The sequence below is a fragment of the Erithacus rubecula genome, assembly GCF_903797595.1.
Source record: "Erithacus rubecula genome assembly, chromosome: 2".
In the NCBI taxonomy this organism is placed as follows: Eukaryota; Metazoa; Chordata; class Aves; order Passeriformes; family Muscicapidae; genus Erithacus; species Erithacus rubecula.
In genome coordinates, this window is record NC_136685.1 from 61,139,299 (window position 1) to 61,165,245 (window position 25,947).

Below are 25,947 nucleotides of genomic sequence, written 5' to 3' on the forward strand. Positions count from 1 at the left end.
CAGACTGAGAAGAGGTCCCAGATGCAAAATAAAAGAGATGATGAGAAAGTGATGGGAACTGCTCCACAGAGAGGAGGGACATCTAGGATTGAGATAAGGGTTCTGACTGAACCCTTGAAATGTTCATACCTGGAGTATATTTTATATGAGACTTCTAAAAAGTACTTTTATTTTTTGTGTTCTGTTTTTGGATGAAATTTGTCAGGTCACTAAATAACCAATGACCTCATATTTGCCATAAATCAAAGCAAATTTCCGAAGTTTGCTCATGTGAGTTGGTGAGCTACAGTCACCAGTAGCTGGCTGGCAGGCAGCGGGGTGTGTGTGCATGCAAGGCTGAGAATGCTCAGTAAAGGAAGCGATTTGGTTGTAATTTCTCTAGTGCTGCCAGAGCGGTAGTTTGTTAATAAAAGTGTAAGGTTGACTCAGTTGTGCTGTAAGGTCATTTTTGTAAGAGCAGGCAGGCTCTCCAAGGGCATTTGATCTTCAAAGGGCCTTTTATTTCTCTTCATTTCTGGGAGCAGTTAATAACTATTTGATCAGAATTTCACTTCCGTGTCAGGACAGATTGTGGCTTTATTAAATGGTTTGTTTGCAGGAACACTAACACAGGATGTATATGCTTGTGCTTTGCTCCCTGCACGCTAGGACACAACTTTAATCTGCGCTTTGAAGATTGTTTTGTAACCTACTCTGCTGCTGAAAAACTTCTAAAAAGGGAGTTTGCATTTGCAACCAGTCATTTTTACTTTTGACAGTTGGTATATTGATATTGCACAGCGATGCCAGATTAGTTTCTAGTGCCTGTGGGATGGGATCTTGGACAGATTAGAAAAGCCACTGAGCCCTGCTGCAGGTTTCTATGTAACTTCCATAAAGCTCCTTGTGCTGCCTTCCTTAGCCTGTGCTCACGCCACAGGGCAGAGATGGGAAAGGAAGCTTTACTGATGGATTAACGGTGTATTAATTTTTCTGAGTGATTTACATAAAGAGCCCATTGTACAGGCTGGAGGGGGAGGGCAGAATTCTTCCTGTAATTGGGCAGCGGGCTATGAAAGCCTCCCTGCCTGCCTGTAGAGGAGATGACAGTGTGTAATTTTTGAAGGGAAGGTGTGGGGAGGTGTAGATTTTGCAGCACTGATTTCTTTTTTGAGGGAAACAATTTGACTCAACTTGTAAAATCTGCCTGGATCATAAATTTAACTGTGCATTTCTGTCTGATCAGGATCCTCTACCAGACTGACAGGGATTGCCAGGGCAGAAGGGAATGTGGGGTTATATATATGGGCAGGAAAAACTTGTCACAGCTGCAAGTCTCTTACCCTGGGCTGTGAGTCAGGCTTGCACGGTGTTGGAAGAGTTTGAGAATCCATACCTGGCAGAGTGGTTGTCTTAGGTTTGTGTGTTCAGAGGCAAAACCTCTGTGTGTGATAAATGGCCACTTGTGTTCTCAAATTAATTTGCTCCACTGCTCTGTTACATTACTGCTTGCCAGACTTTGTAAAACTGAGGGCTCAAAACAGTATTCTCTCTGGTGCTCAAATTAACCACATCACTAAATTAACACAAACTAGAAAAACGAGAGGCACAGCAGACATAGCCAGTGTTAAACAGAAAACCAGACTATTTTAAGATAGATGAAATTTTAATAGTTTTTCAGCTATCAGGATAGCTTTTCCTCCAGTTATTGCTCAGGTAAATTGGTAAAAAAAGTAAATCTGAGAAATCACAGGCTGTCCTTCTCCTAACTGTACGTGTACAGGCAGGAGTGTTAATAACAGAAGCTGGAAATGAAGGAATTGTTATTCTTTCTGAGCTGTTTCTCTTCCTGTCTTTTTAAACCTCTTCTTTTGCCGCTCCATTGCCTCTCCAGGCTCAGATTGCATTCCCACGAGGCTGCTGGGTGACAGGCACAAGGCAGCATGTGTTGCGTGGTATTTCACCAGCAAAGTGGCTAATCTGCCTTGGCTGCAAACTGGAGCTTGCACACAGTAGCGAGCGCAGAGATTGGTTGGATTTGCCAGTTTGAAATGAACGAGAAGAAGAAAAGTAAACATTCGGTAACTGCGAACCTGGGGCACACCCCGATGTCCTGCCTGGCTGATCCCTGCCTATGTGGAGGTCAGGGGCTGCTGCTTCTTTCTCCTTTTTAAAATTTGCACAGTACTGCTGAGTGTTCTGGAGCTGCTAGCATCAATCAGGCTTCACATTTGATAAAGCTCTTAGTAAAAGAGATGGTAAAATTGACAGTAAAATAAAAGTTTGTTTTTTGAAGCATTTTTTGCTCAGCCCTCTTTATTCTCAGTCAGCTGGAGGCTGACCTTGAAATGAGGGCAGCTGTAACTCTCACATTTCTTCTTTAACCAGACTTTTAAAATCAGATGTTTTACTTTCCGGGGTAGCATGTATTTTCAGGCTGAAGCTCAGAGCATTTTTTTCATTTAAAAAACACTTTATTGGAAAAATATTGAGAAGACTATTCTTTAAAACAAAAGTGCTTGGGTGTGTTGCAAAGGATTTCTGACAGGTGTAAAAATGAGGCAGTTGTTCGTGTGTGTCTGTGCTGTTTATCACAAGTATGACATAGCAAGTAACTTTGAATAGAGATAACACATGGGTTAGTTCATGGCACAGGTTTCCCCATATTTTTTTTTTAAAAGGAAATGAGTCACATGGCAGCAACAGAACACCTTAACTGAGCTTTTCTGGCCAGGTGCTGGAGAAGCACAAATAGCACTCAGGTCTGGCCACAGGTGGCAATGCATCAGAAGCAGCTCTTAAACAATGAGGTTTTCCAAGCTCCTGCCCCAGCTCCTGTCCCTGTTTATTGCTCTCATGTTTTACCCACTCTCTCCATTTCACTTGGTTGCTTTCCAATCTTTCTGCATCACGGAAGTTAAAAGTCTTGGCTGCTTTTTACTGCAGGTTATATTACCTGGAAAACTTATTTAGAGTCATTAGAGAAACCTTGTTTCTCAGGTAACTGTATTTGAATGACTGATCAAACCCAGTTCAGAAGGTGGCAGCCCCTGGCTTTCTGCTGTTTGCTAGCCAAGTCTCAGTCTTTAATACCAAAGCATGTGAAATGCCCATTTTTTTAACCTTGCAAAACCAGTCTAAACGTGAGAATTTGTTTTAATGCTAAAAGTAATTTAAATTCATAAATAACTCCTTGTGGGCTGAGCTTTCTGTGTCCTTGCAGTGTGTCTGATGGAAGCAATCCTAACATCCTGATGACACCTCTAACCAAAGCTGTCAGTTAACTTCCTAATGATTTACCATGGTCTGAGAACATCACACTTACCAAGGGGCCAGATTTCCATAAACTGAACAATTACTGAGTTGCCACAGTAGCAGTATTGATGCTCCCTTATTATGTCAGTAAAAATGATGCCCTTTAGTTATGCCTATATTCCCTATGGTTGGTTAAATGTGCATCATATAAGTTTAATACTGTCATATGAATTTTTATTCCCGAGGCAGACTTGAGACTCAAGACCTTTTGGTTTTTGGAGCTTGTATTTTCAGTGTTTTCTTTAGAAACTCAGGGTAGAGATAGGCACTTCTGATCTCAACTGCAGCACCAGAGCATCACCCCAGTCTGTAGTCCAAATAATTTTTAAATTCTAGTCAGGAATATAGTTTCAGGAATAGACAATCACATTTTTTAGTAATGAGATGTAAGACTACCTATAACTATTGTTTCCATAAGCAAGATTACCAAATGCAGATTTCTTGTTGCTATTCCAATGTAAAAATCATTTTATTGGGCTTTTTTTCCTGTATGTTTTTGCACAAGATCTTGTGTTCAAAGTTGGAAAAAGTCATGTCAGTTACTACACAGATAAAGACCCATAAACCCAAAGGGAGCTGTTAACATTTGTAGAAGCCATAACATGTGATGGATTGTAGTATTGGGGCATGTGTGTCTGTGAAAAGGATTCTTGAAGCTTTGGGCAAGTCCATAAATAATCATTTATGGAAACCTCAAAAAGCATTTGTGTAAGAGGCTGGAATAAGTCCAAAACAAATATTATATGCTTTATATACCTTTTTGTGAAAGACTTCTATTTTAAATTTTTTTGGGGGTTGTGGGTTTTGTTTGTTTTTGTTTTGTATGTTTTCTGGGGGGAAACTTTTTAAAAATAAATTTAAGTTTATTTAGTGAGTATAAGCATACATATACAAATCTGAATGTTTGAAAGGAAAAAATGAAAGATTTGATACAAAAGCCTATTTTCTGTATTCTACTACCTTTTGCATGTTGTAGTTTCAGTGTGCAAAGATAAAATTGGATATAGTTCTATGCATTTGTAACAATTGGTCAGGTTTATACCACATTTTTGTATTTGGCCTGTTAGATGTTGTGCTTTTATGGAAGCACAGCTGGGAGCAGAGATCCTACTTAAATTACTGATGTATGTACTGTTTGTCTCAGCATATTTTTATCATGGCACAGCAGAGGGTTCTGTAAAACTCTAATGATGTACAGTGGCAAACAAAAGTTTTCATGCTGGTAAAACAGCTGGGACAGTCACGAGTCCTGCATTTAACTATATCTTGAAGTATCAACTTTTGGGTGTTTGTACAGAAAGACAAATTTAATCAAAACTTGCTTTGTCTTTCTTATGTCTTCTGGCAAATATTGCCACAGATGGGAATCTGAAAATAGGTTTGCTAAGCAAAAATTTGTAACCTACAGAAACAAGTTTAAGTCAGAAATATTGGTATCACAAAATATCTGCATTGGTATAACAGAATCATTTAAACCCACACCTCTATTTCTGCTTTATCAAAAAACATGGATCTAGACATCATGGTTATTTATTCTATAAAAACATTGGCAAATTCCAGTTCTTTGCTATTTCAAAAGTGCAAATATCTTTTATGTTAAAAAACTACAAATTTTTTTTATATGATTGAAAGTGTTCCAGGTAAAAATAGAAATGGAAAAAAAAATCTTACAAACTTGCTGCAGTCCTCCCTTTTTTCCCAGCTGCTATGGCAGGATGTCTGTGCCTCTCCAGGAAGCAGTGAGAGGAGAATAGCAGTCTGTGCTAAAGGACATTTCCCAGTAGATTTTCTTTATGAAGAGTTGTGGCTGGTTTCACTGCTTACTCCAAGGGCCATAACTAATGTAAGCTAACTGTGTTGAAGAGTCTTAATCTCTCAGGGGATTGTGGAATGTTTTTTGTTAGGATGGAGGAGCTGAAGGGAAGAACAGGCTTGTGTGGTGCTGCTGAACCCATGTGTTAGAGCTGCTGTGTCAGAAGTGTGCTGATCCTAGGCAGAGGGGATGTGAACCCCTGGCATCTGAGAACTCCTGGGGCAGATCCCACTTCCTTCTGTGCTGCTGTCTGATGAGATCCTGACTGTCCTTGCCTTAGCTGGACACCTTGAATTTCAGGTGCAGAGTAGTTCCAGCTGGTGTTCTCTTGGCTGGTTGACCTGTGCAAGACTACAGTGGTGGGAAACACAAACAAATTGAGTAGCACCAGACTAAACCCTGTGTTTCCATTCCAAATTTGTCTTGCAGTTTATGTGCTGTTTGGATTAGCAGGGTTGCTGATGCAGTGCTCCTTTACTTGCTTCTTTGCAGCCATGAAGAAGCACATGAGGTGCTGAGGTTTTCCTTCTGAGAGTTTGAATAGTTTGCAGTTTTACTTCATGATATATAAACTTTCTGTACTTTTATACATTGATACACTTTTCCTTGTTTGCAAGGTACCCTCTAATGTCCAGTTTATCATTAGGCTGAAAACTTGGTAAATGTTTCCCCCTCACTAGGGGTCAAAACTGATGCTCCCTGACCTTCATATTTTACTCTTAAGTAGCTATATTTTATAAAGCAGGCTGGATGCTTTCCAGTGATTGGATGCACTGTTTGAGCTGAAACAACGTGCTGTATGTGCTTTCCCATGCACTGCTCATCGAGTAATAGAGTACATGAAAAATTCTGTTTCTATGCAGTTGCTAGCCAACTGTTTCATTAATTGTCCTCTTAAACTGAGGGGACCTTTTTCTCCAGCATGGTCATAACTCACCATTCTGGCAGAACATTGCAGATATAACAACTTCTTTTTTTTCCTCCAATCTTTTACAAATGAAAAGAAAGTGAAGCTGTGGTTAAGAATGTGGCTAAATAACTAAAGTTAATGGTTTCTGAACGAGTATTTAGCTTCTATTATAAAATCTGGAAGAATTAAATAGAGTGGATTTGACAGTTTATGATTGAAACTGTGAAAAAAAAAATATCCTTGTCTCTTAGCTGCAGAACTTCAATAAAAATAAAGAAATTAAACTCTAGGTTTGCCATCCACCTCATTTGTTGGGGGTTGGTTTGGGTGTTTGTTTTTGCTTATATTTGTCTATTAATATAGTTTATTTACCAGCTTCTCCCATTTGTAGTGGAAACCTCTGTGGTTTTTTGTTTTGTTTTGTTTGTGGGTTTGTTTTGGTTTGGGTTTTTGTGTTTTGTTTTTTTCCCTGGAGAATTGAAGTGTAAATGATGTTACAACTTGAATCTAGCTTGTTGTTCCAAAGCCTGAGCTGCAGTGGGTAAAATGTAAGGCCTAGGTGCTTGTGATTCCTAAGCAAGGTGTATTTTCAGTATGTGAGCATGTATGTTGGAGAATGGCACATTTTCCATTCCAAGGAAAGGTAATTAATATGTACACCCTCTGCTCCTTCTAGAGCTCCCCTTACATATGGCATGGCAGCTTCTGCCTGGCACTTTATCTCCCTGAAGCAGATGGGTTCCCTGGCCATTGAGTCGTGGTGAACTTGTAGTGTTTGGAAGGCAATTATGGGCTGTGAATTAGGTGCTTTGCAACTGGTGAATCACTTACCCATTCACTCCAAAATAAGAGATCTGAGAAGCACCGTAGAAGGTTTTCATATGAAGCTGCTCAGAAGTTGTCAGATCAAACACCTAAGCAGGGGGAGTGTGATAGGGCTGCGTTTTGCTTGAGAGTAGCACGTGGGGATGTTAAATAGAAGTTATCCTGGCCACACTTTCTCCAGGGTAACACAGGTCCATGGTGACACTGCACCAGTGTACACTGTGGATATTGGAGGGGATGGGAAGTTTCTGCCCACCCCTCCTCTCACTTCTTGCTTGAACTGGGGGCCATGTCCACGAGTCATGGTACAGGAAGCTGTGCTTACCAGTCGGCAGGTCAGGTTTGACAGGAGCAGGTCTTGGACTGAGGCACGGCTTAACCTCCTTCCTGCTTTGGAGAGGCCCCTGCCCTCCACGCACCCTGTGCCTGGGTTCGTGCAGCACGTCCCCATCAGACCTGCTCCTGTCACCTGCTGCCTCTCTTTCCTTTTGCTTGTTTGCATGTCTGAATTTTATTTTTTTTCTTCCCCATGGCTTTGTTTTGAATATGCAGGTGTTTGCTCCCTAATGCAGTGGGGATGCTCAGTTTTGCATTAGGCTTAATACTCTGAATCACACTCTTGCAGGCACCGTGCTAATGACTACATTAATTAAAGAAGGACTTTAGGAAGAAACAGGTTCTTAATTTTGATTCTGTCATTCATGTCTAATTTTCATGTCCCTAACGAAATAGGGACAGAAATTAATGAACAGTGGAGGTTGTTGCCTTTTAGAAACTGCAATTTGTTTGTACTTGCTTGTAATTTCCATGGAGTCTTTTGTATCTTTTTCTCCCTTGTAATCCAGACTGCCAAAGAGGTGATGAGTAAGGGTGACTGATTGCAGCCTACTGTACATTTACACAGAAACTCTCATCCAGGAGTTACTAACTCAGTTTTATTAACCTCGGGTAATGCATGTAATGCCGTATATGGTAAACACGGCATTTTCATTTCAGAATGAAATGAGGTACTGTGACATGCAGTGCCAGAATAAGGTATTAAATTCTGTGTACGACTTGTAACCAGCTTGACCTGGTTTTGCAAAGGGAGAAGATGCACTCAGCACCACAACTCCTCTTTCCCACCGGGATTCTGGCTGGCTCTGACAGTGGAGCTGTCAATAGCAAGGGGGCTGCAGCTCTTCCACGGTCTCTGTCAGACAGTCATTCAGCTGGGATTTGAGCAAGGCAGCAAACGTATTAAATTTATCAGGTCAAATAAGGAATAACCCATTTTGTTCTGGCTGCTCTGTGCTGACTCTTCTCACATTCTGGGATCTCCGGGACAATGCAGAGAACACCTCGGTGCTGTCTCCGGTTTGCAGCAAGGAAGGAATGAGAACAGGTGGGAATGCAGAAATAGTTCCCATTGCACCGCTCGGTGAAGCTGTAACAACCTACAAATGGCTCTGTCACCCTGCCCTAGCACACTTACTGATAAGAATAATGGCTCAATTTGCTGCCCAAGGACAGCTCAGGTTAAAGTGCCAATTCTTGTAATTCTTTGTTAAGGACTTCAGTGTATTTTAGCCCGTAGCTTTAAATCAGAAGAGAACTGTTTAAAGTGCTGCTGGTTTTACCGCAATTTTTCAGTGAACTATTTCTTGTTAGGTGAGCATCTCGATGGTGTGAATGAAGACAGCTCTCCAGGTAGCAGGGGTGGTGTGTCTGCACACTCACACACCTGAGGGCAGAAGAGAAACTGATTTGTCTCTTTATCGCTTTGTGTTGTTCTGGCATTTGTTTCAGCCTTGGAGAGTGCTTTGTTTGTTGTTTTTTTTTTTTTTTTTTTTTTTTTAAATAAAGGACCATTGCTCTGTTTGGTTACAACGTGCTGTAATTGTGCGTATTTCAAGAAACAACCTGCTCTTTTCTTCTCATCCTTGTGGGATGGTGCAGCTGTCTTTGGATGCCAGGATGATAGTGGGGGAATTCATGTGTTCCTCCTGCTGCCTGTGGTTTTGGTATTCCTGATTACCCAAAGGGGCCTCGGAGCATTCCCCGGTGGCTTGTTGTTAGCAGGCTTAGTGAAACACTGGCAACATCAATATATGAGGGAGCAAGCCCCTGCCAACCTGTGGCAATTTTCTGGAGCAATGCACGGATGACTGGGTAAATGAAAGTGCCCGCGAGGGCCATTTTTGTTTTGTTTTAATAGTAAACAATATCAATAAAGCCCTGTTGCATCCATTAATCAAAGCTAATTTGGCACACAACCCTTGCAAAACAATGAATTTTTTTATTTTTTTATTTATTGAGAAAGAGGTCTTTCAGCAGCAGATTGAAATTACAGGATTGCCTGTTGTTTTCCCAGGCTTTTTCTTCAGAGTTTTTGCTCTAGCCTCTCTTTAAATTTAGAACCATCAGCCACTGTTTCCATATAATTAGTGGTGTTCTTCTGGTGATGTGTTAAGGCTCTGTACATTCTGGTCCTACCCGCACAACCAGGAATGCCCTCTTTGTTCAAATTCTGTGGCAAAGAAATTCCTGAATGAATTTGGAGAAGTTGGTTACAGATTCCTTTCTTGACCTACAGCAGCTCTTTAAAAGATTTTGCCCTTTCTGTGTCCTTTGTCTGAAGAGTAAGACAAACAAAAGATAAGGCGAACTAATTCATTACTTCATTGTGTTTGTTTTCTTCCTCACTTAAGGCAGAAGGCAGACCATTCCTAAAACAATTTATTTTATTAATTTTAAGGCCAAGCACTTTGTGTCTGCACCTGCAAACACTGCTGGGTTAATTACAGAAGAACTTTTTGCTTGCAATAATCGGAAACCACAACAGGATTTCACAAATGCTGGCTGCAGTATCTATTTGAAAACTCCACCAATACAGCTGTAGCTAGGGTCAGAATAAAGGTTTTTCAGTGAAAATCATCTTTTGATGAAAAAAAGACACATAATTTAAGGACTCTACTTTGGCTCCTGAGTTTACACAGGATCAAAGTGGAACTGTAAGTAAAAAGTCATCGTTTTAGGTTTAATTCCCACATAGAGATTTTATTGGAAGAAAATAGTTTGAATTATGGGCATACATTTTTTTCCACAAAATATTTATATTGGTTCTGTTCATTCCTGCTCCTTAAAGGTATGAAAAACTCAATTTTTTCTTCTATGTTTGACAGTTTGGAAAATTCTGTTTCCTATGCCAGTCTTGAAGGGTGGGACAAGGCCCTTGCCAGCTGGAAATCCAGAGTGTGAGAGTAGCTCTATACCAAAACAGTGAAATACAACATATACTAGCTCTTTCACTGATAATTTTAGAAAGATCCATTCATGACAAGTCACCTGCCTGCATGGCGTTTTGCAGGACAGGACACATCTTTTTAGCTCCTATGATGAAGACTTAGCAATTTGAGTTACTTTGAGTTACTGCTTTAAGGGACATACTTTCTGCCTGATCCTTTGAGTAAGTTACTTGTTTCATTATGTTTGCTGTGGCTTTCCTCAAATTACTTTCTTAATCTTAAATAATTTTTGAAATACTTCTTTCCTTCCTCACTGTATGAGGAAACTCCACCCTCAGTCCTCAAGCAGAATAGGTAATATAATATGTGGTATCAACTGCAAGAGATAACAGCAAAATATTTTTCTCTTGCTTCAGAGTTGTAAGAATATTTGGTTTTACTTATCAAAATAACGGTTAATATCTTTTTTTCCACTGCTTGGTTTCCGAGTCAGTGCTGACTCTATAAAGATATGCTGGGGCTGACCTTACCTCTCTTTATCTCCTGTCTCTTATCACCAGTGGGAGCACAGGCCCTGGTAGGTTCTGGGTCTGGCTTTCCTTAGTGCTTGAGCTGCCTGCAGAGTAGATAGTGTGGTTTGTGTCAACCCTCAAATTGAAAATTTTATTTTTACTCCAGCTGTTTTCTTTGGATAGCTTTTCAGTTTGGTGTTTGGTTTTTGATTTTGTTTGTTTCTTTGGGGTTTTTTGTTTTGTTCTGTTGCTTTTGATTTTGTGTTATGCACAGCTTGAAAGACAAACATGTAAGAAGAATTCAGGCTTTAGAAAAATGATATTTGGCACCCATCCAGGGTATCAGAAATAGACATCTTCAAGGATTGCTTTGGTTCTAAAAGGAAACAGGGCTTAATTAGATATCCCAACAGCCCTGCTAGCTGGCAGTCAAACTGGGATGCACCTTGATCTACAGCAACATGTGAAGCAGGACAGAAAGAACCTAAACACTGATCATTTTTCTCTGTGAGTTGGGCAGGTTTGAGCTGGATTTTCTTTCATGCTTATTTTAATGGTACAATCTTTAGTATCCAAAAAGTGGTGCAAGTACGTACATATTTTTCTCGAGTTTATTTCTCTCCTATCCTGTTGCATTTTCAGATTAGGGAAGCTAAAAGAAATGCCACTAGCAATGTTGTGTTTCAAAAAGGGAAAAAATGACACTGCAGCTTTTATTCTAGTTGTGCTCAGAGAGCTCATAGACATTTCAGTGAGTTGAGGGTAAGGGAGAGGATGAAAGATGTGATTTGATGTTTCAGAACTCCTGACTTCATGCGGTAAAAACATTTCTATTTAAAAGATCATGACCATTCCCTATTAAACATGGATATATATGCACAGTTCTCTGTGTCAGTTGTGGTCTCCTCTATGGAGCCAGTCTATTTAGCATCCATTTGGTGGGAGCAGTGGCCCCCTGAGAGGTGGCAATGGCACATGGCATTATGGCAGCTGGGAGAGGTGCTTCTCCTGTCAGGGGATAGATGTGGTGGGTTATGTTCTTTTACTTTTTTAGCTGTTTCTTGGTATCCAGCACAACATGTAATGCTCTGCAGAGTCAGCATACTTTGTAATATGGATGTTGGAAAGTATTTCTATGTTATTTCCATAAAATTCACCCAGGTATGATGGGGAAATTTGGTTCCCTAGAGTCACAGACTGCGAAATAAAATGCAGGGTGTAGGAGAACTGGTCCTCTGATGAAATTTGAATTCATACTGCAAATGGCCAGGCAGGAGAAGAGTTGGGGCAAGGAGCTGCCAGCTTCCTAGATGGCAAGGTCCATTATCTTTTACGTAGTCAGGGGGATATCAGGCCTCCTTGGTTTTGCTGCTGTAAATCTACTTGGATCACTCAGAGAGTCCTGACATACTAAAAAAAAATAAAATAGATATTGAGTTGCTTTAGACTGTCTGGGGGTTGATAATTCTGTCCTCTTCCAAAATACGTGAACTTTTATTTCACTTATTTTTTTTGTTTTAAGCATTCTCTTTTTCCTAGTGGACATCAGGAAAGTGGGGATCCCTTTCACACTTCTTTGCTGGACTCCTGGTGAGATTGGGAGGGGAAGTTAGTGAGCAGGAGAGGTGTATCTCCTGAAGAAAATACACTTCCCCAAGGGCCCAAACCTTCCCAGAGGAGTATGTGGCACTGGTGTTACGGTCCAGAGCAAATCGGACTTTTCAGAAATTTTCTCTAAACTGTCTCTAATTTCTCTCTAAGCTGTGTCTAATTTCTCAAACACTATTATTGTTTTGCAGCTGGCTTCCTCTTCCTTGTTTTATTAGCACAGTTTTCCCCGTTGTCCATGTGCAGAACAAACTGCTAGGGTTTTTTTTGTGTGTGTTTTTTAAAAAATAAATTTATTTATTTATGTATTTTTGGAAGTTTCTGCTTGATTCCCCTAGAATCTGCTGTGTCCTTTCTTAGTCCACAGTGGAGTGTTGGCAGCTGCTCTCAGTCCCTGGTGATTATCACTGATGTGCTTCTTACTTCCTCTTCCAGGTAATTAATGAGTAGATTTAACAAGATTGGACCTTAAAATCCCTCTGGTATCCAAGTAACCTTCCTCCAGTTACAATATGTTTTTGTTTATTTTGCCTCCATAAGCTGCTTATTCCCAGAGCCGTCTGAAGAGTTAGGACAGGAAAGAGCAAATGCACACCTGGAGCCCCAGAAAATGGAACTAAGGGGGAAAGGCCCCTTTGCTTCTCAGAGCATAAGGAAATCTTGCCATTAGTCCATACCCTTTCTAGCAGGATTTGAAAGAGAAAAAGCAGGCTAAGCTATATAAATATTCTTTTTTGATTTCAAGTTACTCCAATGTAATGTATCCAATTTTATGCCATCATAGCCTTCTCATAGTCCACTCTAAAGCAAAGTAATTTTTTGCATGTGAGGACAGATACTTGAAATGTTATTCTTTAATATTGAAGCCCAGCTAATGGTAGTCTGCATCACATTAACACTGGGGTCTGAATTGCTGTTTTCAAGGTGTCTGAGCCAGGGTTTTTTCTGGAGCTCCAACTAAAGACAACGTGCGTTTGCACGTGTTCTTTATTTTCATTTGGCTTTACATGGAGGATTTTAGGACTTGTGCTTTTGGAGACAGTTGCAATTCTTGTTTGTTCAGCAAGACAGGCTGCCCTGACCCTTACCTTGTTCCCTGGTTCTTGTATTTCTTTGCTGTACAAGGCCAAGCCCTATAAAAGTTAGTCAACACAACACAGCTTCATTTAGACCCAAATACCATGGCTAAGCACAGTGTTGGGGGCAGCTCTTTGTGACCCTTATAAAATAAAATGTTGAGGGGTTGTGTCCTTCTGTTACTGAAGGTCCCCTCTGCAGAAACAAGGAATAATGTAAGAAGTCTTTTTAGCCACATCTCTGTGGCTGAGCAGAGGGATCACAGAACAGCTTGGGCCAGGAGGGACCTTAGACACCAAGTAGTTCCAAGCCCCCTGCTCTGGCCAGGAATATTTTCCAGTAGACCAGGTTGCTCAAAGCCCCATCCAGCCTTGCCTTTGAACACTTCCAGAGGTGGGGCATCCATCCACCAGCAGTCTTAAAGCACACAGGCATATACAGTATTACAAAAATAAACATCTTCTCTAGCCTGACCGTTGAGATACACTTAGAAGATTTTGGGTTATGAACAAACCCTGTATTTATAGAAGAAGTAAAAAACTGCTCGAAGGGTTTACTCACGTCAAAAGTCCTTTCTGGAGAGAGACCAGTCGCGGGGGGGGGGGGGGGGGGGGGGAGAACCACAAAAGAGCAGAGTCAGTGATTTGTAAGGAACAGGCGCGCTGGGTTACAGTGACTTCCTTCCCTAGCGCTGACCCCTGGCTGCCCACGGGCCGCAGGAGGGCAGTGACAAACGCTGACAAACACTGACAAACGCTGACAAACACCGACAGACGCTGCGGACCGACCCTCCCCAGGAGCTGTCCCGGGAGCGGCCGCGGAGGGAGGGAGGGAGCGGAGGAGGGAGGCCGCGCCCCGGCAGCCGCTGCCGCCGGGCCGCAGGATGTTCTGCCTGAAAGGTGAGGGTGCTGCGCGGGTGGGCACGCCGGGCCTGGGGCACGGCGCCTGCATTGCGGGCTCCTGGGTGGCTGCGATCCCGAGGGAAGGTGCGGGCAGGCCGGCAGACAAAGGCTGGCGCGGGGCGAGTGCAGCAGCGCGGCCGCCTGGGAGCCGCCGCCAGGCTTCGTGTCCTGGAGACACGGAGAGCTCCAGAGGCGGATTCGCCTTCGCTTGGCTTTTCCCCCGAACGGCTGAGGTGTCCTGGAGCGCCCGGAGAGGAGCAGAGGGGGAGCTGGTCGTGCTGTGTTATTGCAGGTGCTTGACAGAAACTGCTGCTCTGCCGGGTGATGCTTGATCTCGTTCAGAGGAACGACAGGAGTTTTTGCATCCAATGAGATAGTCTTATTTTATCTTTGTAATCGAACTTCTTCAGCACGTGGTTCTGAAACGAAAAGACTAAGGAAAAACTCGCTGGTTTTGTTTCACGCCCATATTTCTGTTTTTATTGAAAATTGATATTACAGCTGGTTTTCTTACTGAAGTAAGGTGGAAGCTGACACCGGAGGGCCGTTGTAAGGAAGGGTTTAGGAGTTTTTATAAAGAACCAATTTCCCTAGGAAAGAATAACAATTACATTAATTACTTAAGTGCTTATCAGTGCTTGCTCAGAGTGTTTTTCTAAGCTAGTTAAGGGACATGGTTTAGTGGTGGACTTGGCAGTGCTGAGTTAATAGCTGGATTCCACGATCGGACAGGCCTTTTTCAAACTAAATGGCTCTATGATTCCATAAACCATTGGCTACTTTTATTCTACTAAGAGCTTCTATTTATGCAAAGTTCCCACTAAAGGATCTTGCTACAATGATCAATTTTAAAAGACAGTAGCTTCTTTTCTGCAAATTTCAGAGCAGTGATCCAGCGTTCCTAGAGAAAACCTTAGTGAATTGCACAACTATAATAGGTAAAATGTTTCCAAGCCTGTTGAGGCAGCTAAAAAGACTGAGGCTTCTGTAACCTACATCACCTGGCTGAAAATGAACCAAGGAGTGAGGTTTTCAGAGATTGTCCTATGTGCAGCAAATGAGCTTGTACAGAAGCAAAACATTTTTGCCATGTGTAATTAAGTTGAATTGTGCTGGCTTTTTTTTTTTTTTTTTAAATCCTAAGTTGAATGCATAGGAAAAGACTTTTCACCATTTTCAGATTTTGTGGATAAGTTGCTAGTTCCAAGGCACAAAAGCCCATCTAAGGGCTTCTCTTGAAAGCAGTGAAGGTGCTGGATAGTTGTGCTGCATAGCAGTCTCTTTTGGCGTGTGTTGATTCTTGCCTCTTTGCAGGCACTCTGTCACTGTGCTTTGCTCTGTTTTGATAGCTGGGAGTAGACTTCTCCTTGCCTTCAGGAGCAGCAGCTGTTGTGTATTACACTATTATGCACAGAAAATCATGATCCTGAAATCATCAACTGGAGTGTTGCTGCTGATAAACTCAACATGCAAAGGAGAAATGTTGTGACACACCCATCCTTTTTGCTGGCTCCATGGTAGCCTGTGTAGAGAGATCTCTTAAACAGTGGGACACATCTGCCTTTCAGGTGCTGCTGGTGTGTTTGGGCTGTCAGGGTGAAGCAGGGTGGGTGTTCATATGCTGCCCTGGCTGCCAGCCCCCAATGTTAACTCAGTTTGATTAGTCAAGCACACTCAATCTGACAAATAAATCCCATGGAAGTCTGTAGGTGTGGGTCTGTGTGGGCTGGGTGGTGAAATCCCCCCACTCTAAGACTTGGCCCCTGTGAGCTCTAGAGGTCTGCTGCCTCTAATTCTTTCTTTTTACAGGGGAAAGTAGGTGCTCAGAGCTGGGTGTCTCTGCCTGCCCATGGAAGTGACCCAGGCTGGCTCTTGTATGGCACCAGTCTGTGTGCAGAACTCAGCTCCTGAGACATATGGTGGAATTTAAGTTGGGCACCTGCAGCAGAGGCAATCTAGGTGCTAGTTACTGATCTTTGGGACTGAGGGAGTACAGATGGAATATTTAAATAAATTTCCATGGTAAAGAATTAATTCCTAGAAACGTCATGAGCTGTTCATTGGCATGTGGTGAAAAATGAGCTCACTTTTCTGTGATATTTGCCTGGAGTTTCTCTTTCCTTCATTTCTGTTATAAAGGGACAGAGTAGTGCCAAGAATGCTGTAAAGTAGGCATGTGTCCTTACTGCTTTGCCTGCACTTGGGCAGTATTTTCCACCCTTGCTTGTCTTACAGCTGTGCATTTGAGAGGGAAGTCTTTTATACTAATAATAGCAAGAAGTTGTGATGGAAGCTGTCCATGAAAAATCCTAGGCATGTGCTGCTTGCTCTCTGGAGAAGAGTTCCATGGTAGAAATGCAATTTTTTTGTAAAAGATCACAGGGCTGCTCACCAGTTGTCTCATGTGTTGTGTGTATGTAAGGACATTCCTTGGATTCCTTTCTTGGCAATTTTCTCGTGAAATATCCAATGTTTGGAATCAGAAACAGATTTTCTCTGTCTTTAAATAAATGTGTTTTCCAAATTGAACTAGACAAGAAAAATATTTGTAGTAGTAACCTTTTTTTTTTCTTTCTATTTTAAGTTTTACTTTTTTGTATGTATAACAGGCCAAAATGAGGAAGGGGACTTAAAATAATATAAATGAAGGATTCTTAACAAAGTGAAGATTTGATCCTGGCAGAATTAAATAAGTTTAGATTAAGCCTAGATTGATCTTGTGGCATTTCTTCCTCTGTATTAATTTCATTTTTTTATTCCTGTTTCGGTTATGCATAATCACAATGAGTTCCATTCTTTTTGTAGTTGTTTTTTATATCATATGCATAATTTTATTAGGGTGACTAACTTTGAGGACACTATCTACAGTTCTTTGATGGATAAAAGCATTTTGAACTAAAACAGAATAAGTACAACTGACATTTAAGTATCAGGCATATGACTCTAAGTTAAAAAAACCCTACTTCTCAATTCTCAGTTACACCTGTGTGACCCGTGGACATGCCAGGATGTCCCTGTCAGCAGCAACACAGAGAGCTCTGTCAGACAGTGTTGTGTTCTCATGCTGTGGGGGGAAAAAATCAGTTTCTGCTTAGCTGCTAGCAAGATTTTACTGCTTAAGACTGCATAAATTTTGAAGGTTTTGTTCATTAAATGACAGCTTTATTAACTTACAGTGAAGGAAGGAGAGGAATGGAGGTGGGGAAGGATATGTCCATGGCTGAGTGTGGCTAACAACATCTGGTGCAGGACCAGGCTTTCTCTGTCAGGTGGCAGTGAATGGGAATGGCTTCTAACTGTGCCTGGAAGTATGGAATGATATTGGAAATAACGAAAGGAAGATTATAGGTCTGGATTTCTCATTCTTGCTGAGAATGATCAGAAATACTGAATATATACTTCTGCTTTTAAGTATTATTTAAGTCCCTCACCTATGGCTACAGTCCTGTTGTTTAATGTATTTGCACATAAACAAAACACTGCTTGTTTCTGCTTGGATTCATTTACAATCTAAATACACTGGAAGAGGGCAGTGTATATAAAACCAAAGTGAATTTTCAAAGATAGTGGAATGCCTGAGTGGCAGAGCTGCAGCCGTGCCTGTGGTGCCTGCCCTGCTTGTTTTTGGCTCTGGTTGTATCAGAGATGGAAACCCCAGGGCATATTTGTGCCATGCTGACCCACTGGGGGAGAGTGGAGTACCCCAGCTCTTGCTTCTGGAATTCAGTTTGCCTGTAAATACATTTAAACCACATTGTGGAAGCGTGTTGTTGTTCCATTCCTTGGAGCTGTTTCATTTGACTGCCTCTGAGGAGACCACCAAATGGCACGGGTACAGAACCTGCAAGAATGAATGCCTATTGTTTGCTGTGGTTTTGCTTTGCTTTTTTTTAGTCATGGAACAGGGTGTGGGTGCCTATTTTTTCTGTTAAATATTTAAGAAGGTCAGCGGCAGTGGGTGAATCAGGGTGAAATATTCAGGCATTAGACAGAGATCTCTTCCAGCAGGTACAGCAGCCTTTCTCAGGGCACTTGGGCTTTCACCCTGGAGTGTATAGTAACAATGCAAGCCAGACAGATTCAGCTGTGAAATCAGTTAGTAAATTGCTCCCCATTAGTAAATCTTTGGGTGGTGATTGGAAATGTGGAGTCAGGGCAGACGGCTCTATGTGCCTGGCCCTCAGTACTTGAATTCAGCTTGTGCTTTTGAAACACTGCACAGTATAAACACACAGACAAAAATATTTGAAGTTTGTAGTCCATTTGTTGATTCAGGTGGTACTATTCTTAAGACTGGAAATTGACTCCTCTACTGTCACAACTGTGTAATTAAGACACAGCTTTTCCTTCATGTGTGAGTTTAATGCACACTCTGCCTTTCTGCTCCACATCTGGATCTTTATTGCAGGCTGCAACAGGAGCCATTTGCACAATTCACACAGCATGGCAGTCCTGAGGAGAGCCTGTTGGTAAATGAATCATAGGCAGAAAGATCATCTGTTTTCTGTGACCTGATAATGTTTGCTTTTAAGCAATATCTGTTAACCCCCTCCATTGTCTGGAGGGCTGCAGTACACTAAATTTGGCCATTGCTGTGCAAGGCATTAGTAGAGGGCGGTGAATTTCTGTCACATTGCAGCAAGAAGCCAGCACTTAAAATTAACCAGTGCAAGCTAGAGAACATTAAACTATATGTAAAAGTAGCATGCACAGCTGATTGGATTCATAAGCACTGAAAGAATTTCATGTTGAAGTGGTCTTTGAGACAGCATACACATACTTGAAATCTATTAATATCTTCATGAATTTTTCAGTGCTTTAAGCATAGTAATGATGGCACATTGTGTTAAGTATTGTGTTACCAGATTTGTATTCTTTATGCTTGTCATTCTACATTGGCTTTCTCCCCTAGCCCCATCCCCCTCAACAGGACTTTTGCAGAAGGCTGCTGTTACTTCCAGAGAGATGCCATAAACATTTGTCAAATGGGAGACCTGTTCCCTGTGAAAGCACTTTGCCTGGTATTAAGATATGGAAATTTTGTTAATTCTTTTATTCAGAGTCCTGTCACAGCTGGGATCTTGCCTGTGGTTAATGGCTGGCAAAACAGTCTATAATTACCTCAGGCATCTCTTTCTAGTACTATCCCAGTCATCCAGAGCATCCCACTTTTTTCTAGCTATATTTAAAAAAAAAATCAAAAATGTTTTTGGCATGTGAAGTTCTTGTATAATTTATCTGGACTTTTAGACTTTATCTGGAATATTTTAGACTTAATTGCTGGTCATATGCAGAGGGATTATAAAAGCATAGTTTATTTAGTCTAGCTGGTAGCTTGGGAGGTAAATACTGCAAGGAAGGAGGAAACCTGTTGAAGTCCAAGGAGAGTATTGGCACAAGATAAATGGTTATGACTGTGTTCTGAATTAATTGAAGTCAGACATTAAAAGGTTTCAAACCATCTGAGGAGGGAAGTTGTGAAACAGACATCCAAACAGGATAATGAGGACAAAGAATGTTTTTAAGATGGTTCTTGATAATGTTGTGCTGAGTTTTAAGTCAGAGTTTCTGGAGCTGGTAAGGGAAGTTTGTGACAGAAGGCTGCATGGAAACTTGGTGACAGGATTGCATTTGCACTTTGCATGCATTGTAGGTGTCCCATGTTTAAGTGCTTCTGTTGGTCCTCCTGTGAAGACCAGGAAGAATTATCCCTTTGAATATGTAATTGCATCTTCTGAAGTTTCTCTATGTTCTGCTTCACTGAAGGCTGGCTACAGGAAAAGGCTGGGAGAGGAGCAGAGGGTGTTGCAGGTTCTCATGGCATCAGACTATCTCACAGATGTGCTCTGCTCACCCCATTCCTTCCATTAGACTCAGCAATGGGTACTGCTGAGGCAGAAATTTCTCAAAAAGCTCAGCCTGGTTGGGATTGCTGGACTTCTCCTGTTCTTTTCTAGTGTCAGGTGTGCTGCACTCTCCTTCGAAGTTTTATCTTACAGATCTCCTACTTTCAAAGTCTCCAAACCTTTCAGTTTTGCCTTGCACTTTTCCTGTGATGCACTTTTACATATGTAGTGAGACACTGCTGTATCTCATCCAGGCTACTTATAAGGTCTTTCTTGGCCTGTGAAACCTTAAAATCCAGAAATGCATTGAAAATCTGCTTTTTGCAGATAGCATCCTGCCCCCTTTCTCTTTCTGACTTTTAATCCATCTCCACTTCAATTGAAACCCATCATTAGTGCTGAAACAGAAATACAAGCCAGGAATTTTAGCCTCATGCCATAGTTAAGGACTAATATATGTGGTGCTCAAGCAGGGACATATCCAGCATCAACAGATCTTGCTTTTTAGGAGAGAAATGTGCTTTCTGTCTGCATCTCTGCATCTCAGCCATGAAGTCTTGGATTATTTTGTGTGACTTTTAGCTTTAAGAGAATTGCTGCATCTTTAACATGCTTATGTGGGATAAAGAAGCATGATGCTTAAGTAATGAGGAAATCCCAGCTTTTTCCTCCCTTAATTATTAAGGCCAGCAAGTTGCCAACTCTTGCCTGAAGGCTCAGTTTGCAGGGAAGCCTGTGTTAAAACAGGATAAAATAATTACACCATCTGAATGCACAAGTGGAGGCTTCTTCAGACATTCAGGTTTTGTTATCCTAGTTTCCCACCTCAGATGAATTTGAGATCTCAAGGAGGTTTTTGTAGTTGTGAGGAACCAGGACCTTTGTGCAGCACCTCCTGGGGAGGTGCCCTTCCTCATGCAAACCACGCTGGAAAACAGAAGATGGGAACAAAGGTTAGTGTTAACTTCTCTCCTTAGAGCCAGAGTGATGGAGTAAATGTTGTGGACAAATTAGGAGAACAGAAGAAAATGCAAAGCTGTTTCCTGCCTATTGGATATGTCGAAGACAGTTTTGATTCTTTTCAAAGCCGTTTTTTTTCCTAAATCTTCAGTATTGCCATGAGTTATTTCATGCTCAGGAGCAGTATTGCTGGTTAGGCCAGTCGTCCAGGGAAATTGCTGTGGTGAGAGACATGCCACTGTCAGGTCACACAGCTTGTAGCTCTACTCTGAAGATCTTGAAGGGTTTCTGATGTTCTCCCATGCAGAGGTTGCTTTCATCTTACTGCTTCTTGTCTTAAAGGATCGTTTACAGGTCGGTTAAAAATAATTTTATTTTTTTGCTAAAATTTTTAAACTTTTCTTGAATTATCATGCTGAGTTGTGCGGCTTTACTGTCATTTTTAAAAAAAATGTCTAATGCATAATACATGTAAAGTGAATCATTTTAAGAACAGGAAGTTTTATAATCTGTTCAGCTTCAAAGTTATCTTGATTAAGTGGCCTGTAGTGTGTCAAAATATGGAATTTTAGGATAGATAATTCTGAAATTTACTGAAGCATAGACTTGAAGAATTATGTAAATTTTTCTTAGTCTTAATGTCTTAGTTTGTGGCTTTGATATGGGCCTTGTTGTAACCAAGGCATTTTGCATTGCTCAGTCAGAGTTGTTGCAGAGAAGGTCTTTCTCTAAGAGAAAGTTGGCATATAGGGAGGATAATCAGAAAGGAGACTTATTTTCAAGAATATTCCTTGGAAATTAGGGATTTTTTTTTTCCAGTAAACAGACTAAAAATGAAGCCCATAGACAAGTGCGTCTATTAATTTGTGGACTTGTATGCAGATGTCTGTTCTTTCCAGTTTGTTTTGTGAAGCTCAACCATTTGACTTTTTTTAACAGAGCAGCAACTCCAGATACAAGAAAGAATGGCCTGATGGGCTGTGTAGCAGTAGCATCTGCATTCAGTCATTTCAGTGGGAAATCAGTTATTTTAAGAACAGTTGAATGTTGGCTTGGTAACTTCATATTCCGCATGAAAAAGCAGTCCAGCAAGTTTGTTGTTAAAGACACAAAAATGACAAGTCACTATGAATTTTCTGTAAAAAACATCTAAGACTAATGCATAGTAAAGAGTTCACACATCATACAGATATATTATTGACTGGGACTTGACAAGAATGCTCTTTCTAGGGTGCGATTTGGTTTTGGATTGAAATACTGCTAATTTGTACTGCTCCTCATTAGCTTAATCTTTTCTTTGGCAAGGGGTGCATATTTTTGCTATTATTCTTGCTAGTGGAATTTGATGCATTCCTGTAGCCTGATCTGTAAACCCAAGAGTTTGCTTACTCTTTTTAGAAGGCCTTTATGTGACCTGTTGGAAAATAGGTGGGCTGTATTTAGTCATAGTTCATAAGAAGCTAGTGCTAACTGGCTTATCTTGCATAGATATGATGTTCAAGTAAATGTGACACTTCAGATTAAAAATTTACTACTGAACCATTCCAGGTTGATGGGGTTATATTTGTTAGAAAGTTTTGTTTTAGTTCTTTAAATGTAATAATTATCTTTGCTGAGTTATGACCATTCATTAGGCTGCTGACAGAAGCATGTGAAAAGGTTATTTTTTTTGTTGGTTGTCTTTTTAAAAATAATAGAACTATTTTATCTTGAGCATATGGAATGATTGTGAGAAGCTATGTCTACCTTGACAAGTTACCATGACAGGAGAGGGATCTGTGGCATGGTGTAGATGTGACACCCTTGTGCCTGCAATGCAAACCAATGGCATGGGATGTGAAAGAGCTTCTCTGGATGGAACCAACACGTGGCTGAAATGGGCACCAGTAGGCAGGAAAACCCCTTCAGGCTGAAAATTGAAAAACATGCCTATTTAATTTCTAATTTTTAGGCAATTAGGTTTGCCATTCTTGCTCCTTCACTGATGTTTTAGTATTGTTGCATTCTGTTGTATTATGCCTAATGTTTTAGCTGCTGCTCTTTTGTCTGAAAAACAGTGAATGAATGCTGTGCCCAGCAGAGCTGACTGATGCTGTTCAGTGTTGAATGTTGTGCCCTACAGAATGGAAAATTTTGTCCTTGTAGGGCTGAATATTATCTACCAGTTTCTATTTAAAATGGATGAGTAAAAGCTCATCTTTTGACATCCTGAGATTTTCTGTTTTACTATATACTGAAGCACCACTCTATTAACAAAAATGAGTTTCGCTTTCTTTTCCTTTCCTAGATTGATAGAATCATTTAGGTTGGGAAGGACTGCTAAAATAATTGGCACTGCCAGGTGCCAAGTCCATCACTGAACCATGTCCCCAAATGCCACAGGTCTTTTAAATACTTTTAGTGATAAGGACTCAACTACTTCCCTTGACAGCATATTCCAACATTTCACAACCTTTTGGTGAACAAATTTTTCCTAATACCCAATCTAAATCTCCCTGGTGTGACTTGAGGGCATTTCTTCCTGTTCTGCTACTTGTTTCCTGAGAGAAGAGGATGATCCCCACCTGGCTAGACCCTGCTTTCAGGGAGCTCTAGAGATTGTATGTTCTCCCGTGAGCCTCCTTTTCTCCAGGCTAAACACCCCCAGCTCCCTCAGCCACTCCTCATGACTCGTGCTCCAACTTGTTCACCAGCTTTGTTGTCCTTCTCTGGGCTTGCTCCAGGACCTCAGTGACTTTATTGTAGTGAGGATTCAAGGTGTGACCTCATCAGTGCTGGGTACAGGGGTACAATCACTGTCCTGGCACTGCTGGCCACACTATTCCTGATACAGGCCAGGATGCCACTGGCTGCCTTGGCACACGCTGAATCATGTTCAGACAGTGTTGACCAGCACCTCCAGGTCCCTATTTGCAAGGTGCTTTCCAGCTGGTCTTTCCCCTACTGCCTGGGGTTGTTGTGACCCAATGACAAGAGCTGGCACTTGGCGTTGTTGAACCTCACAGTTGTCGTCGTACCAGTGATGGAGCCTGTCCACATCCCTCTGCAAGAGCCTTCCTGCCCTCCAGAGATGAACAGTCCTGCCCAGCTTGGTCTCTGCATACTGGCTGAGGGTGCTCTTGATCCCCTGGATCACTGATTTTAAACAGGATATTAAAGAGGACTGGCCCCAGCACTGATCCTCGAGGAGCTCCACTAGCAGCCAGCTAGATGTAACTCCATTTGCCACCACTCTGGGCCCAGCCATCCAGCCAGGTTTCCATCCAGCCAAGTTATGGGCTGCCCATTTCTCCAGGAGAATGCTGTGGGAAATTCTCAAGGACTTTACTAAAGTCCAAGTGGACAACATCCACAGCCTTTACCTCATTTTATGCAAAGCTTAAAAGCAGTTCTTTATGGGGCACTTACTGGAACACTGACCATGTAAACCCAAAATGTTTTAGAAGTACTCATTGAAAAAAAAGAGTTATCTCAATACAGGTTTGCATTAATTTTACCATTTTTGTTGTTTTAATCTTGAAAGCCTCCCTGACTCTCCATGGCACACCTAGCCAAAGCAGACCTTCCTGGGAACATGCGTGTCCAGGAGGTGACACTGCATTTTTGACAGCAGTGATGGTGTACATGAACAGCAGGCAGTGTTGTCAGACCATTTCCTCCAGAAGGAGGAAGGTGAGGAGGCTGCAGCCTTCTGACTGAAGGCTGCTTCCTAACAGTGTCTTTCATCAGGTAGTGTAGGTTGCTGTGGTTTTTGGTTTGAAGCCCCACTGCCTGTGAGCTCTTCCAGTGAGCTCTGCAGGTGCAGAGAGGTCACTGGTGCTCTGTATCAGGAAGGTGCTTCCCTCTTTGGGCTTTTAAATCTGTTAAAAAGAATTGTGTGAGATAATAGGAGTGGGGAGATGGCTTCTTTCTCTTCCTGTTACCATGGTAATAAGTTTAATGAGCAGACCTGAGCCGGGTAATCCTACCCAACCCTGTCTGCATTGCCATTTAATATGAACTGTAAAACAAGCTGCTAGGATGTGACTCCTTTGCTCACAGAGTGTGTGGGTGTACCAGCATTGCTGACACTGCCATCCATTGTGGCCCAGACTGGAAACCACCTTCTCCCATGGCTTCTGGCAGCATCGTCTTTTGCTCTGTGTTTTCACAAGGATCAGAGATTTTTGGGATTCAACTGCTAGAGCAAGGCAGCAAGAATAGCTTGTTTCAACTATTAATAGTAGTATCTAATTGCTTCTGTTTCACTAAAAGCCCCATCCACTGTTCCAAACATTTGTCACCCCTTTCCCAAAGGTGTTCCAGTTCACACAATGCACTGACCAAAATACTTTATCTTTCTTTTTGTATGGCAGCAGAACTAAACCAGAAAGGCATAGGAAGGCTTTTCTGCTGCTTATATGGCTGGCTTTAATTTCTTTCTCATTTAAAGGTTGCAAAGCAGTGATCAAGAATTAATATCAAACATACAATATTACTTGTTGCTCTTAAGAAGGCTTTTTAATTAAAAGTATAGATGAATAATTAGAACACAGAAGTGTATTTTAAAATACGTTAGGACTGTCAAATACAAATAATGCAATGCAAATTATGTTTTTCTCATCTAATGTCTTATGTGCTGTATATCAAAATACTTATTGAATTAAAAGTAATTGAAGAGAACTATTACATAACAGCAAAGGAAAAATTAAATTAAGATATGAATGAGGGTTATGGGTATGTTCAGAGTTGGTGCAGCAGAGGAGATAAAGGCACACAGATTCCTAATGATCCTTGAACATTATATTTGGTTTTATTGTTGTTGGTTTGTGTTTTACAGGTGCCTGCTATGCCGTGATTTGCAGATTCAGTGTCCTTGCAGAGGGCTGAGGTTGCTTAGGGGTGACACCTTGAATCTGGCTGTGTGGGTAGCAGGAATTAAGCTAGCCAAAAGCCTCATCATTTAGGGATTTGCCTCCAGTTTGTTTGGTACA

At 41.4% G+C, this 25,947-nt stretch overlaps 1 protein-coding gene across 8 annotated transcripts in view; it reads left to right on the forward strand.

The window, feature by feature from the left end:
- NHSL1 (NHS like 1) overlaps positions 1 to 25,947 on the forward strand; it is a 176,407-nt gene that overhangs the window by 76,334 nt on the left and 74,126 nt on the right. Inside the window, exon 1 of one of the 8 annotated variants that reach the window (XM_079299188.1) lies at positions 14,141 to 14,165. The exons of the other annotated variants lie outside the window; for them this stretch is intronic. Coding sequence (XP_079155314.1) covers positions 14,150 to 14,165 — 16 coding nt within the window. The 5' untranslated portion in view covers positions 14,141 to 14,149. Of the gene's footprint in view, positions 1 to 14,140; positions 14,166 to 25,947 lie in introns of those variants that run through there. 8 annotated transcript variants of the gene reach the window in all.